Below are 15,850 nucleotides of genomic sequence, written 5' to 3'. Positions count from 1 at the left end.
ACACAATGGAATAGAATACAACATAATACACTACATCTAACACAATACAATACATCCAAAACAATACAACGCAATACAACAAAATACACTACATCCAACACAGTACAAAACAATGCAATACATCCAACACAGTACGACTCAATACAATACAGTACAATACTTCCAACACAGTACAACACAATGCAATACATCCAGCACACTCAACACAGTACAACAGAATATAATACACTACAACAGAATACAATACACCCATACAATACATCCATTACAATACAATACATACAAGACAATAGTACACAATACAATACAATACAATACATCCAACATAATACAACACAATATAAATCATCCAACACCTCTCTGTCACCGTCTGTCTCTGGCCGTCTGTGTGTCTCTGTCCGTCTCTGTCCCCGTCTGTCTCTCGCCGTCTCTGTGTCTGCGTCTCCGTCTCCATGTCTGTCTCTGTCCGTGTCTGCGTCTCCGTCTCCGTCTCCGTGTCTCTCTGTCTCTGTCGGTCTCTGTGTCTGCGTCTCCGTCTCCGTGTCTCTCTGTCCCTGTCCGTCTCTGTGTCTGCGTCTCCGTCTCCTTGTCTCTCTGCCCCTGTCCGTCTCTGTGTCTGCGTTTCCGTCTCCGTCCCTCTCTGTCCCTGTCCGTCTCTGTGTCTGCGTGTCCGTCTCCGTCCCTCTCTGTCCCTGTCCGTCTCTGTGTCTGCGTCTCCTTCTCCCGTCCCTCTCTGTCCCTGTCCGTCTCTGTGTCTGCGTGTCCGTCTCCGTCCCTCTCTGTCCCTGTCCGTCTCTCTGTCTCTCTGTTGTTATTGTTATTATTATTATTATTATTATTATGATCACGATGGTGATGATGATGATAATAATAATAATAATAATAATAATAATAATATGATGATGATGATGATGATTATTATTATTATTATTGTTATCATTATCATTATTATTATTATTATTGTTATTGTTATTATTATTATTATTATTTTTATTATTATTATACATTACATCCGACACAATAGAGCACAATACAATACATCCAACACAACACAATTCATCCAAAACACTACAACAAAATACAATACATCCAACACAATGCAACAGAATACAACATAATACACTACATATAACATAATACAATACAATACATCCAAAACAATACGACGCAATACAACAAAATACAATACATCCAACACAGTACAACAGAATACAATACACTGCAACAGAATACACGATACAACACAATACAATACTTCCATTACAATACAATACATACAAGACACAGTACAATATATCCAACAAAATGGAACACAAAACAATGCATACAACACAATAGAATACATACAAAACAGAACAACACAGTACGATACAGTGAAATACAATACAATACACACAGCACAATGCAACACATTACACTACATCCACCACAATATAATAAATTCAACATATTACAAAACAACCAACACAATACATCTAACACAATGCATCACAATACACTACAACACAATACAACACAGTACAATGCATCCAACACAATACAACACAATATATCCAACAGTAAAACAGAATACAATACATCCAATACACTACAACACAATACAATACACCCACCAGAATACAACACAATACAATACATGCAAAATAATACAACACAATACATCGAACACAGTACAACACAATACAATACGTCCAACTAAGTACAATACAATATATTCAACACAAGGCTACACAATACAACATAATGCAATACATCCAACACAATGCAGCACAATACAATACATCCAACACAATACAACACAATACACTACATCCAACACAATACAATACATTCAACATATTACAACACATCCAACAGAATACAACACAATACAATACATTCAACACAGTACAATACAATCCAACACATTACAACATAATGCATTACATCCAACACAATACAATACATTTAACACAATGGAACAGAATACAATACACTGTATCTAACACAATACAGTACAATACCTGCAACACAATACATCCAAAACAGTATAACAGTACAATACATCCAATACACCGTGACACAACACAATACAATACATCCAACACAATACAACATCCAACACAGTACAATACACAAAACATAATACAACACATCACACAATCTATATATATATATATATATATATATATATATCTGTCTTCCCTTATAGTGTAAAAGAATCTGCTTATTTTCCTCCCCTAGATTGAAAAAGTAGAAAATTACCCAAAATTTAAGTTTTTGACCTAGTTTCACGTACAGTACAATACCTGCAACACAATACATCCAAAACAGTATAACAGTACAATACATCCAATACAATACATCCAACACAACACAACATCCAACACAGTACAATACACACAACATAATACAACACATCACAGCACAAAATCCAATAGATCCAACACAATACAACACAATACAATACATCCAACACAATTCATCCCAAACACTACAACAAAATACAATACATCCACCACAATACAACAGAATACATTAAATACAACACAATGGAATAGAATACAACATAATACACTACATCTAACACAATACAATACATCCAAAACAATACAACGCAATACAACAAAATACAATACATCCAACACAGTACAAAACAATGCAATACATCCAACACAGTACGACTCAATACAATACAGTACAATACTTCCAACACAGTACAACACAATGCAATACATCCAGCACACTCAACACAGTACAACAGAATATAATACACTACAACAGAATACAATACACCCATACAATACATCCATTACAATACAATGCATACAATAGTACACAATACAATACAATACATCCAACATAATACAACACAATACAAATCATCCAACACCTCTCTGTCACCGTCTGTCTCTGGCCGTCTGTGTGTCTCTGTCCGTCTCTGTCCCCGTCTGTCTCTGTCCGTCTCTGTGTCTGCGTCTCCGTCTCCATGTCTCTCTGTCTCTGTCCGTGTCTGCGTCTCCGTCTCCGTGTCCGTGTCTCTCTGTCTCTGTCGGTCTCTGTGTCTGCGTCTCCGTCTCCGTGTCTCTCTGTCCCTGTCCGTCTCTCTGTCTCTCTGTTGTTATTGTTATTATTATTATTATTATTATTATTATTATTATTATTATTATTATTATGATGATCACGATGGTGATGATGATGATGATGATGATGATAATAATAATAATAATAATAATAATAATAATATGATGATGATGATAATGATGATGATGATGATTATTATTATTATTGTTATTATTATTATTATTATTATTATACATTACATCCAACACAATAGAACACAATACAATACATCCAACACAACACAATTCATCCAAAACACTACAACAAAATACAATACATCCAACACAATGCAACAGAATACAACATAATACACTACATATAACATAATACAATACAATACATCCAAAACAATACGACGCAATACAACAAAATACAATACATCCAACACAGTACAACAGAATACAATACACTGCAACAGAATACACGATACAACACAATACAATACTTCCATTACAATACAATACATACAAGACAATAGTACACAACACAGTACGATACATCCATAACAGTGAAATACAATACAATACACACAGCACAATGCAACACATTAAACTACATCCACCACAATATAATAAATTCAACATATTACAAAACAACCAACACAATACATCTAACACAATGCATCACAATACATCCAACACAATACAACGCAATACAATAATAATAACACACACTACATCCACTAAATACAAAACATTCAACATATTACAATACATCCAACAGAATGCAACACAATACAATACATCCAACACAATGCAACAGAATACAATACATCCAATACACTACAACACAATACAACACAGTACAATGCATCCAACACAATACAATACAACACAATATATCCAACTCAGTAAAACAGAATACAATACATCCAATACACTACAACACAATACAATACACCCACCAGAATACAACACAATACAATACATGTAAAATTACAACACAATACATCGAATACAGTACAACACAATACAATACATCCAACTGAGTACAATACAATATATTCAACACAAGGCTACACAATACAACATAATGCAATACATCCAACACAATACAACACAATACAATACGTTCAACACAGTACAATACAATCCAACACATTACAACATAATGCATTACATCCAACACAATACAATACATTTAACACAATGGAACAGAATACAATACACTATATCTAACACAATACAGTACAATACCTGCAACACAATACATCCAAAACAGTATAACAGTACAATACATCCAATACACCGTGACACAACACAATACAATACATCCAACACAATACAACATCCAACACAGTACAACACAATAAAATACATCCAACTGAGTACAATACAATATATTCAACACAAGGCTACACAATACAACATAATGCAATACATCCAACACAATGCAGCACAATACAATACATCCAACACAATACAACACAATACACTACATCCAACACAATACAATACATTCAACATATTACAACACATCCAACAGAATAAAACACAATACAATACATTCAACACAGTACAATACAATCCAACACATTACAACATAATGCATTACATCCAACACAATACAACACAATACACTACATCCAACACAATACAATACATTTAACACAATGGAACAGAATACAATACACTATATCTAACACAATACAGTACAATACCTGCAACACAATACATCCAAAACAGTATAACAGTACAATACATCCAATACACCGTGACACAACACAATACAATACATCCAACACAATACAACATCCAACACAGTACAATACACAAAACATAATACAACACATCACACAATCTATATATATATATATATATATATATATATATATATATATATATATATATATATATATATATATATATATATATATATATATCTGTCTTCCCTTATAGTGTAGAAGCATTTGCTTATTTTCCTCCCCTAGATTGAAAAAGCAAGAAATTACCTAAAATTTAAGTCTTTGACCCAGTTTCGCGTCAGGAGGACATAGGGGTTAATTTTTTTGGTTAAAAGATAGAAATTATTAAATGTGTCTTTAATTTAAGGTTGAGCTTTAAAAGCCCTAAAAAAACAAGACACCTAAAATTTGACCCTTTTTTAACACAAAAATTGAATTTTTGATGTTTTTGACCGTAAATTTTCGGTTAATTTTAACCAAGTGAGCGCTGGCTTGCTTGTAACCGTATATCTAATTATCTATGGCACGAAACCCATTTCATTTAGTCGAGTTTAGTCCGTGGCCTCTTACAGGATCTATAGGTGCTCTCTTTTTAACTTCTGGCTTAGCTGGTTGATTTCATGGTTATGGTTATATTACTATAGTTTTGGATCTTTTCTTAATTGGGGTAACCATAATTCAGTGGTGGCGAGATGTTATTCGAGAAGCAACTTTTCAAGGATTTCATACTATTAAGGTATCAAAAGGACTCCGTTGAGGAATAATTTTATTTATTATTTCAGAGGTCTGTTTTTTCTTTGCTTTTTTTTTTAATCTTATTTTCATAGAAGCTTGGCTCCTAGGATTGAATTAGGTTCATGCTGGCCCCCTTCCGGTATTACCCCTCTTAATCCATTTGAGGTTCCATTACTGAATACTGGTGTACTTTTAGCTTCTGGTGTCACTGTTACCTGAGCTCACCACAGATTAACTCTCTCCATACGAACGGCGAAAGAGACGATGTTAACAGCGTTTCAGCCCAATTACCACCATCAAAATATTGCTAGTGGAAGGCTCTTATACTGAAGAGGTGAATGTTGACAAAGAATACCACAATTCTGACGACGGAAGGCTAAAGGTTGGGTCATTCAGACACCCACTGGACATCCGAGGGGTCTGTGTAGAGGAGAAGAGAGGACTGGCCGTACTGAGTGAGTTAATAGAAGGTGATAATCCTGGGGGTCTTCAAGGACTAATTGCTACAGTAATCTTAGGGATTTATTTCACTTTTTTACAGGCAGGAGAATATTATGAAGCTTCTTTTACTATCGCAGATGGTGCTTATGGTTCAAGATTTTTTGTGGCCACAGGCTTCCATGGTTTACACGTCCTTATTGGTAGCACATTTTTACTTGTTTGCTTGGTTCGGGTCTGATTGCAACACTTTTCTACGGGACATCATTTTGGGTTCGAAGCTGCTGCTTGATATTGACATTTTGTTGATGTTGTTTGATTATTTTTATATCTTTCAATTTATTGATGAGGATGTTAAAAATTAATATTTGTTTTTCGGATGAGGATTAAAGTTTCTTAGATGACTGAGGTAATAAGTGTTAGATTTTTAATCTAAAAACGGCGATGTCGCCTCTAAGAATATATATAATATATATATATATATATATATGTATGTGTAATTTAAAGTAATAAATTTGAAAAGACTTGGTACTTTAATTATAAAAGATTTGACTTGCATTCAAACAATAAGTTTTACAACTTTCAGGTCATAACATAAAAAGCGAAAAAGTTGCATACGGTTTCGGCCCGTAATTTGGGAGTGTGAGTCTTCCTTTATGTTTAAGTTAAGTAATAAATGGAAGCCAAACTAGAGGTATCTAACTGTTAATTAGAAGATTGTAAAAGTATTTTTACCCATTTAGAAGGATATTATATTTCACAGTACTACGCCGGATGAACGGAAATCATTGATGTTGGTTAATATGGGATATAGAAATCTCTAGTACTAAATATGTTAAGAACACTATTGAGCAGAGTAATTGCATTGATTTTATCCTGCGTAGTAATGGGACTAGGTTGAGTATTAGCAAAGCGGGCTATTAGAGATCGTGAAAAAAGGTCGCCCTTTGAGTGTGGATTTGACCCCATTAAGTCAGCTCGTTTACCATTCTCAATGCGGTTTTTTCTTCTTGCTATTATCTTTTTAATTTTTGATGTAGAGATTGTTTTACTTTTTCCAATTTTAGCTAGGATGTCTAGAAGATTTTCTTTAAGCCTAGTTTTTGGATTATTTACTTTTCTCATTATTTTAGTATTAGGGTTATTTCATGAGTGAAATGAAGGTTCTTTAGATTGAGCTCAATAAAGAAAAAAACTTACAATACTTAAGGCAAAAACAATATTCAGTCTATTTTTTACAAGATACACACTTTACAAAAAAGATGGAGAGACAAATAAGGGCTGAATGGGGTTATGAATGTGTTTTTTCATCTAATAATTCTAGGTCACGAGGAGTAGCTATCTTGCTGAATAACAACTTTCAGTTCAAAATTAAAAAAACCATTACAGATACTCATGGTAATTATATCATTTTGGTCTTAAACATATTTGATATTGAAATTCTATTGGTAAACCTTTATGGCCCTAACAGAGATGACCCTATATTTTTTGAAGAAATTCAGAAAAAAGTTGAAGAGCAAGAAATTTCTAACGTCATAATGGGAGGGGATTGGAATTTAGTAATGAATCCCAACGTAGACTACCACAATTATAAGCATGTGAATAATCGGGGAGCACAAGAGTTTTAAAGATGATAGATGACTTACAGTTAGTAGATATATGGAGGGAACTCAATACTGAAGTCTTAAGATACACTTGGAGGAGACCAACTCCCTTACAACAAAGCCGTCTTGACTTCTTGATCTCAGATAACCTGGTTACTGATGTTAAAGACGCTGATATTTTGTACGGTTATAGAAGTGACCACTCTTTAGTCAAAGTTGACTTAGTATTTAATACAGAACCAAAAAGAAAACCTTATTGGAAATTTAACTCATCTTTACTTAGAGACAGAGATTATATTAAGTTAGTGAAAGAAACAATAGAGAAAATAAAGGAACAGTATGCAGTATTACCTTACACACGAGAAAGTATATGTAATATCCCGAATGATGAAATTCAGTTTACTATAAGCAGCCAGCTCTTTTTAGATGTGTTGATAATGGAGATAAGAGCAAAAACTATAACTTTTGGAATAAGAAAGAAAAAGCAACAAATAGAAAGAGAGGAAATGTTAGAAGAGGAAATACAACGACTCGAAAAGGAAGTTCGGTCGTATAATTAGAGAATTGCAGGAGAAGACGGAAGAGCTCATACAGTTAAGGAATTTGAAAATGGAAGGGATAGCTTTAAGATCTAAAGCAAGATGGGCATCTCAGGGTGAAAAAGTAAGTAAATATTTTTGTAATCTTGAAAAACATCACTTTATCAGCAAACACATGTTAAAGTTATTTACAGATCAAGGCAATATACTGACAGAAACAGATGAAATACTAAAGGCGACAAGACATTATTATGAAGACCTATACAAAGAACAGAATGTAAAAGATTTAGATATTAGTGAGTATGTAAACAACTTACCCAGACTTGATGAGACAGAATCAAAACAACTAGAAGGATTAATTACAAGACAAGAAGCCACAGATGCTATCAGACGAATGCAAAACGACAAGAGTCCAGGTACAGATGGAATGACTGTAAATTTTTTCAAATTTTTTTTGGAAGGACATTAGTTACTTTGTTGTGAGATCACTGAATGAAGGATTTATAAGTGGAGAAATGTCAACAACACAGAAAGAAGGATTAATTACATGCCTGCCAAAAGGGGATAAACCAAGGGAATATTTAAAAAACTGGAGGCCTATATCCTTGTTAAACGTTATTTATAAGATAGGATCAGCAGGCATAGCTAGTAGAATTAAGTCAGTCCTGCCTAAGTTAATAAATGAAGATCAGACAGGTTTCATTCCAGGTAGATACATTGGTGATAACTTAAGAATACTATATGACATCATGCATTACTTAGAAAAAGAAGACATTTCAGGCTTACTAGTTTCAATAGACTTTGAAAAGGCATTTGATTCGGTAAACTGGGTATATATGAACAAGGTCTTAAACGCTTTTGGATTTGGAGAAGATATATGTAAATGGGTAAGCACTTTTTATAGAAATATAGTCATATGTCATAGTAAATGGTAAGGTATCCCAGAGTTTCAGAGTACAAAGGGGGTGCCGCCAGGGAGACCCGATTTCGCCATACCTCTTTGTATTGTGCTCTGAGATTCTGGCATGCAAGATAAGGGAAGATGAGGGTATTAAAGGCATTAGCATATTGAACACCGAATTTAAAATTTGTCAGTTTGCCGATGACACAACATTTACGTTAGAGGGAGATAAAGAATTGTATGAGAAATTATTCGAAACACTAAATAGATTTGAAGAATTTTCAGGTCTGAAGTTAAATTATGATAAAACGCTAAATGTTTGGTTAGGGTGTATGAGAAATTCGAAAAGGAAGTATCTCCCAGAAAAGAATATGAAATGGAACCCCCCCAAATTCAAGATTTTAGGTATATGGTTTTTAAACGATCTATCAAAAATAACTGAAGTGAACACAAGGGACAAATTAATAGAAGCAAAAAAATTATTCAAGATTTGGTCAAAACGTATATGCACACCCCTCGGTAGAATTGCTATTCTCAAATCTCTCATACTTTCAAAGCTAATATACTTATGGATTCTTCTTCCAAACCCTCCAGACAAAGAAATAAAAGAATTACAGAGACTATGCTATGAATTCGTATGGGATAAAAAGCCAGATAAAATTAAAAGAAAATACTCAATACATAAAGTTGCAAATGGAGGAATAGGTATACCAGACATAAAAAAGTTTATACATGCTCTTAAGATAACATGGATAAGGAAATTATACACAGGAACACCAAAGTGGAAGAGAATCTTACTTATAAAATGCCAAGAAATTAACTCACTAAATCTTTATGGTTCAAAAAAGTTTGACTATCGAATGTAACCAATTTTGGAAAGATGTTTTTCAGGCATACTCGAATTTTACGAAACAAATAGAATTAAAAGAGTCACACGAGGTACTTGCAGAGCCCCTCTTTTATAACGACAAATTTAGAGTTGGTAACAATACAATCCACTACAAATGTTGGACAAATAAGAATATATATCTGGTTAGAGATGTTGTTGATGAGAATGGGTGCTTCCTTAGTTACACATGCTTTACAGAAAAATATAATATTAATGTAAATTATTTAGTGTATATGGGATTGATACATTCGATAAAAAGTTACTTAATTACACATAATATTTATCTAAGTGATAAAACCTGTAATGAACAATCGAAAGCACTACACGTAATATCCTCTACTATGAAAGGCTCGCAACTATATTATGATATACTTCTTGAACCACTCTTTATTTACAATATAAGTTCTTTTGTTAAGTGGGAGCAAAAATTAGATGTCATCGTTAATTGGGTAACCACCATGAAGCAAATAAAAAAAGTAAAAGAGATAAAATTAAAGTGGTTTCAAATTAGAATTTGTCACAACATTTTAGTTACAAACAAAATTCTAAAGAAAATGGGTATTACACACAGTGACAAGTGCAATTTTTGTAAAAATGAAATAGATTCAGTACAACATTATCTATGGTTTTGCAAGTTCTCTCAATTGTTTTGGAAGGAATTAGAGAACGTCTTAAAAGAAAGATGTGATACTTGCTCAAACGTTAAGTTAAACATAGAATTAGTTCTATTTGGAAATGATGAAATTACAAAAATAGATTAAATTTTCAACTATATTATTCTTGTTGCAAAATATTTTGTTTATAAATGCAGAATAAATAAGATTAAACCATGTATAGAGCACTTTTTGAATGATTTAAGAAATAGTTATAAAGTAGAAAGATATATGCATTCAACGGAAATGTTAAGTGCTGTATTTATGAGAAAATGGTGTCCATATATAAAACTTCTTGAAAACAGTAACCCATAACAAAATAGTATGAAAGATCAAAATGCACAATAATAATGAAGGCTCAATGATATATATATATGTATATATATATGTATATATATATATATATATATATATATATATATATATAATTTAAAAAAAAACTTGAACAGATGTACGTGAATGTGTAAGTATGCGAGTATGTAAATAATATATGCATGTGTGTATTCATGTGCACTTATGTGTCTGCAGTAATAATGTTTAACACGACTGTGTAATGGGTGTTTTATATAGTCACGTATAGAAAACTAGAGGAAATGTGTTCATACATAAGATATCCTATGTGTGGGTTGTGTTCTTTTCACATTACGTTAGCGAAGCAAAGTGTCCATAACTCTATGCTGATGCTATTATATGTTATAAAACTGCACTGTTACACATGATGAAAATGTGTCCACCTTGACCAAATTAATAGAACAATATATTATAAGTATAATGACTTATGATAACGATGTTATTGTTAATGTACACTGTATTCATTTTTTTTTTTCTTTGTTTTTTTCCCCTTTCTTTTCCATCTACTCTGAATTGTTATAATGAATTCATGTACAAAATAAAACGGTGGTCGACCCAAGAAAGTCCGGAAAAAAAAAAGAAAAAAAAAAAAAAAAAAAAAAAAAGAAAAGAAAAAACTTGGAGTAAAATAGGGCTCCTAACTTTGTTTTGGGTGATTCGATTTCATCCTTTTTCTTATGTTTTCAAGACTTCCGTTTGGGTATATATTTTTGTCCGTGATAGGACTAGGAACTTTGCTTTCTGTCTCTTCTATCCACTGATTGGGAATTTGGGCAGGCCTTGAAATCAACCTAATTGGCTTTTTACCTATATTAGTTTATCAAAAGAGAATTTCTGAGAGAGAATCAGCAGTAAAATATTTTATTGTGCAAGCTTTAGGTTCTAGGTTTCTAATTTTAGGGAGTTTAATAACTTTTAATATGTCTTTTACTTGAGATGTTGTTAGAAAAATGTGATTATCAGGAGATCTTGGTCTTATTGTAATTATGATAGGATTGTATATAAAATTAGGTCTTTTTCCCTTTCACTATTGATTGCCTGGTGTTATGGCTGGACTGCCTTGAAGTTCTTGTTTGCTATTAGCTACCTGACAAAAGTTAGCTCCTCTGTTTTTAGTGCTTTGCTTACTAGAGTTAATCTTATTTAATAGGTTTAGTACTATGTTTAGGATCAAGGTTAATTGGTGGACTTGGGGGTATAAATCAAACTCAGATTCGGGCCTTATTGGCATATTCTTCCATCGGTCATCTAGGATGAATGGCTTTTGCTGCTATACACAGAGAGTGAGTAATGAAGGCGTATTTAGGTATCTATATTTTAATTTCTCTATCGATGTTCTTAAGACTTTGGTATAGGGATTCAGGCTTAATAAAGCATACTAATAATTTAAAGAGAAATGGCTTGCTTTGAGACAATATTTGTCACCTTAGCATCTTCAGTGCTATGCTCTAGAGATAAGCTATCAATGCTTTTAATTAAAAAAGCTGAATCCGAAGAAAAGGCATAGCAATAATCTAAGTCTTGTTATTCTTATAATAAGAAAATTGAATGATTTAATTTGTATTTTTTGATTTATTATTGATAAGTTCCTAGAGATGCTTATACTACCTTGTCCTCCTAAGATTTCAAGTCAGCCTATATCAATGGATTTTATAATGTTGGTTCCTAGTAGCATAGAAAATTTGGTTAGAGGTTGTGCTGATAAGGGGGCCAGGAACCATATTGTGGAAAAGAAGAATTTTATTTTGCTAATATCAGAGTCCTGATATGATGTATCTCAAGCAATAAAGGCAAGAAAGAATCCCACTGTAATAACAGCAATAGTTAGAAGTTTCAAGTGGAATGGTAGGAAAAAGGGAATGGGGGAAAAGGGGAGGAAAATATTTTGTAAGAATTGTCCACCAAAAATAGCTGCTCTAGCAAGAATTGTAATAGCTCAGTTTACATAGGGATCTAATTCTTGTTTTACATGAAAGGCTCTTCCTTTAACTTCTCTTCATAAAGAGCAAAAGGATAATCGAAATGAATAAGCTGCAGTCATGCCTGTGGCTAAAAAGATAAGAAGAATTATAATAAGGTTGGTTGGGTTTACTAAAGAAAGCTCGAGAATTAGGTCTTTAGAATAGAACCCTCTTAAGAAGGGGGCTCCACATAAAGAAAGGTTTGCAATATTTAAACAGGCTACAGTTAATGGTGCTTGAGAAAAGAGCAGACCTATGTGTCGAATGTCTTGAGTATTTGAGCTATTGTGAATGATTATTCCAGCGCATAGAAATAAAAGGGCTTTAAAGAGAGCATGAGTATATAAATGGAAAAGAGCTAAATATGGTATTCCTATTGCTAATCTTATTATTATAACTCCTAATTGTCTTAAAGTAGATAAAGCAATAATTTTTTTCAGGTCATTTTCATAATTGGCTCCAATACCTGCTATAAGAAGGGTTAAAACGGAAATAAACAATAAAACAACCTGAAATCCATTGACTAAACTAAGAAAAGGAAAGAAGCGGATAATTAAAAAAACCCCAGCAGTAACTAGGGTGGAAGAGTGAACGAGGGCAGAAACTGGAGTAGGGGCTGCCATAGCAGCCGGAAGTCACCTAGAAAATGGGATTTGGGCCCTTTTAGTTATGGCAGCTAGAGTGATGCATAAGCAAACTCATGTGGTAAGATAAAAGTCTGACATTAAAATAATAAATCAATGGCCTTGAAGCACTAGGAGTCCAATAGAAATAAGAATTATAACATCGCCAATACGGTTAGCCAAGACTGTAATTATTCCAGCGCCTAAGGATTTTATGTTTTGATAGTAGATAACTAAGGCGAAAGAAACAATACCCAAACCATCTCAACCTAATAACAATGCGGGTAAGCTGGGAATAAAGACAAGAAGATTTATAGAGAGAACGAATAATATAACAATTCATGTGAATCGTTTTAAAAAAGGATCATGAGACATGTAGCTCGAAGAAAAAAGTATTACACAACCTGAGATCAGACAGACTACATTTCTAAAGCTGAGACTTACGGGATCTAAAATGAGTATAAAAGTTATTATGCAAGATCTAATTTGAACAATTGTTCATTCTAAGATAATATTTTGCTCATTTAGTAGAAATATTATGGTAAATGGAAATAATAAGATTCTGTACAAAATTAGAAATAAAGATCTAATGGACGAAGATTTTAATTTTATATACATAGGTCAAGTAAAATATAGTTTTATCTTCAAATCCACAGGCTGATATTTTTACTTAAACTAACTTGACTTCTATATTAGTGCTTTTAAATTCAAAACGAAAGTATTTCTCTTTTTAAAATTAAAAGGTTTCCGGGAATTCAGTGAAGAAAAAATAGTGTAAATCCAGTAGGTTTAAATTGAGCAAATGGCTTGATAAACTTAGGGCTTCCTCCGTGTTGGATGGAAGTATAAAGGTATATACTATATAGGGCAGCCAAAAACCTTATTAGTCCTAAGGGAATTAAGTAATATTTGGAACTAAAAATAGTAGAGGGAAAAATAAAGATTTCGCCAAGTAAGTTGATTCTTGGAGGGGCTGCCATATTTATGACACAGAAAAGGAACCATCATATAGCTAGAGCTGGAAGGAGCATTAATATTCCCTTGTTCAAAAATAAGCTACGGGTGTGGGACTTTTCATAAGTATAATTTGCTAAAGCAAAGAGTGCTGAGGAACAAAATCCATGAGAAAGTATAAGAATAAGAGCTCCTCTTCATCCTCAAGATGTGTTTGAGAAAACTCCGGCTAATATTAAAGATATGTGTCCAATAGAAGAATAAGCAATTAAAGATTTTAGGTCAATTTGGCGGAAGCAAATGATCCTTGTTAAAACACCTCCTCATAGGGCTAAGGAAAAAACAATGATTAATATAGGTGATGAAATAAAGTTGAAAAACTGGTAAGTACGAAGGATACCATAGCCACCTAATTTTAACAGAATCGCAGCAAGGACCATAGATCCTGCTACAGGAGCTTCAACATGCGCTTTAGGAAGTCATAAATGTACTGTAAATATAGGCAGCTTGACCAGAAATGCAGTGAATACAAGTAAGGATAGAAATCTCCAAGCCCAAGGACTGCTCGTATTGTAGACATATAAGCGTAGGCTATTTATTATCAATATTTCCCTAGAATTAAAACTTTGGGTAGCTCATAAAATACTAAAAAGTAGAGGTAGAGAAGCTGTAACGGTATAGATTATTATATACATACCTGCCTGAAGCCGTTCTGGTTGATATCCCCACCCTAAAATCAACAATAAAGTCGGAACTAAAGAGGCCTCAAATAAGAAATAAAATAAAAGGCTTCTTGAAGAAGCGAATGTGGTAATCAAAATTAAATTTAAAGTTAAAAGGGTAGCAGAAAATATAGGATGGTTATTATTGTTAATTTTAATTCTATTTTGACTAGCTAGCATTATCATTAGGGAAATTCATAATGTTAATGAAATGAGAATTAGAGATATAGAATCATAGGCAATTAGTGAGTTTCTGGCCTCATAAGTATAAGTGGGGGATATTAGGTGAAATAAAGAAATCAAGCTTGCAATAGCTAAACATCATATTTTAATGTATCAAGATAATTTTCTAACTGGAATAAAAAGTAATCTGAAATTCATGGTAAGTAGACCTAACACTTATGTATAGAAAATCTTGATACGTAATCATTACCTTCTGCCCGAATAATAGAAACAAGAATAGCTAGGCCGAGACTGGCTTCGCAGGCTCCTAAAGTAATTAAAATTAACGAAGTTTGACCGCTAAAAGTAATATTTCTAGTTAGAGAAAATGTCAGGATAAATAGGTTTATAGTAATTGCTTCTAAGCTTAGTAAAATTCTTAGAAGGTGTTTGTATTGTAAGGAAAGAGCTACAATTGCTATAAATACACCAAATATGCTAAGTAAACTTAAGTAAAATGTTCTCATTTCAT

At 33.0% G+C, this 15,850-nt stretch overlaps 2 protein-coding genes and 1 pseudogene across 2 annotated transcripts; 1 reads left to right on the top strand and 2 right to left on the bottom strand.

Moving 5' to 3' along the window:
* Positions 1–5,306: 5,306 nt before the first annotated feature.
* Positions 5,307–6,353, top strand: LOC143298850 (cytochrome c oxidase subunit 3-like; annotated as a pseudogene).
* A 6,012-nt stretch (positions 6,354–12,365) lies between these two features.
* Positions 12,366–13,813, bottom strand: LOC143298980 (NADH-ubiquinone oxidoreductase chain 5-like; the record flags this gene model as incomplete). The annotated part of the gene is given in 1 exon segment (XM_076612037.1): positions 12,366–13,813. A coding segment is annotated over 1 exon segment (1,140 nt), but the record flags the coding sequence as incomplete, so codon positions are not given.
* Positions 13,814–14,165: 352 nt separating this feature from the next.
* LOC143298659 (NADH-ubiquinone oxidoreductase chain 4-like) lies at positions 14,166–15,477 on the bottom strand (the record flags this gene model as incomplete). Its single annotated transcript, XM_076611543.1, is given in 1 exon segment — positions 14,166–15,477. A coding segment is annotated over 1 exon segment (993 nt), but the record flags the coding sequence as incomplete, so codon positions are not given.
* Between the last annotated feature and the right edge of the window lie 373 nt (positions 15,478–15,850).

The sequence above is a fragment of the Babylonia areolata genome, chromosome 24 (genome assembly GCF_041734735.1).
Source record: "Babylonia areolata isolate BAREFJ2019XMU chromosome 24, ASM4173473v1, whole genome shotgun sequence".
NCBI classification, from domain to species: Eukaryota; Metazoa; Mollusca; class Gastropoda; order Neogastropoda; family Buccinidae; genus Babylonia; species Babylonia areolata.
The sequence above is the reverse complement of the archived record's forward strand: the minus strand, read 5'-3'. Positions and strand labels throughout refer to the sequence as shown.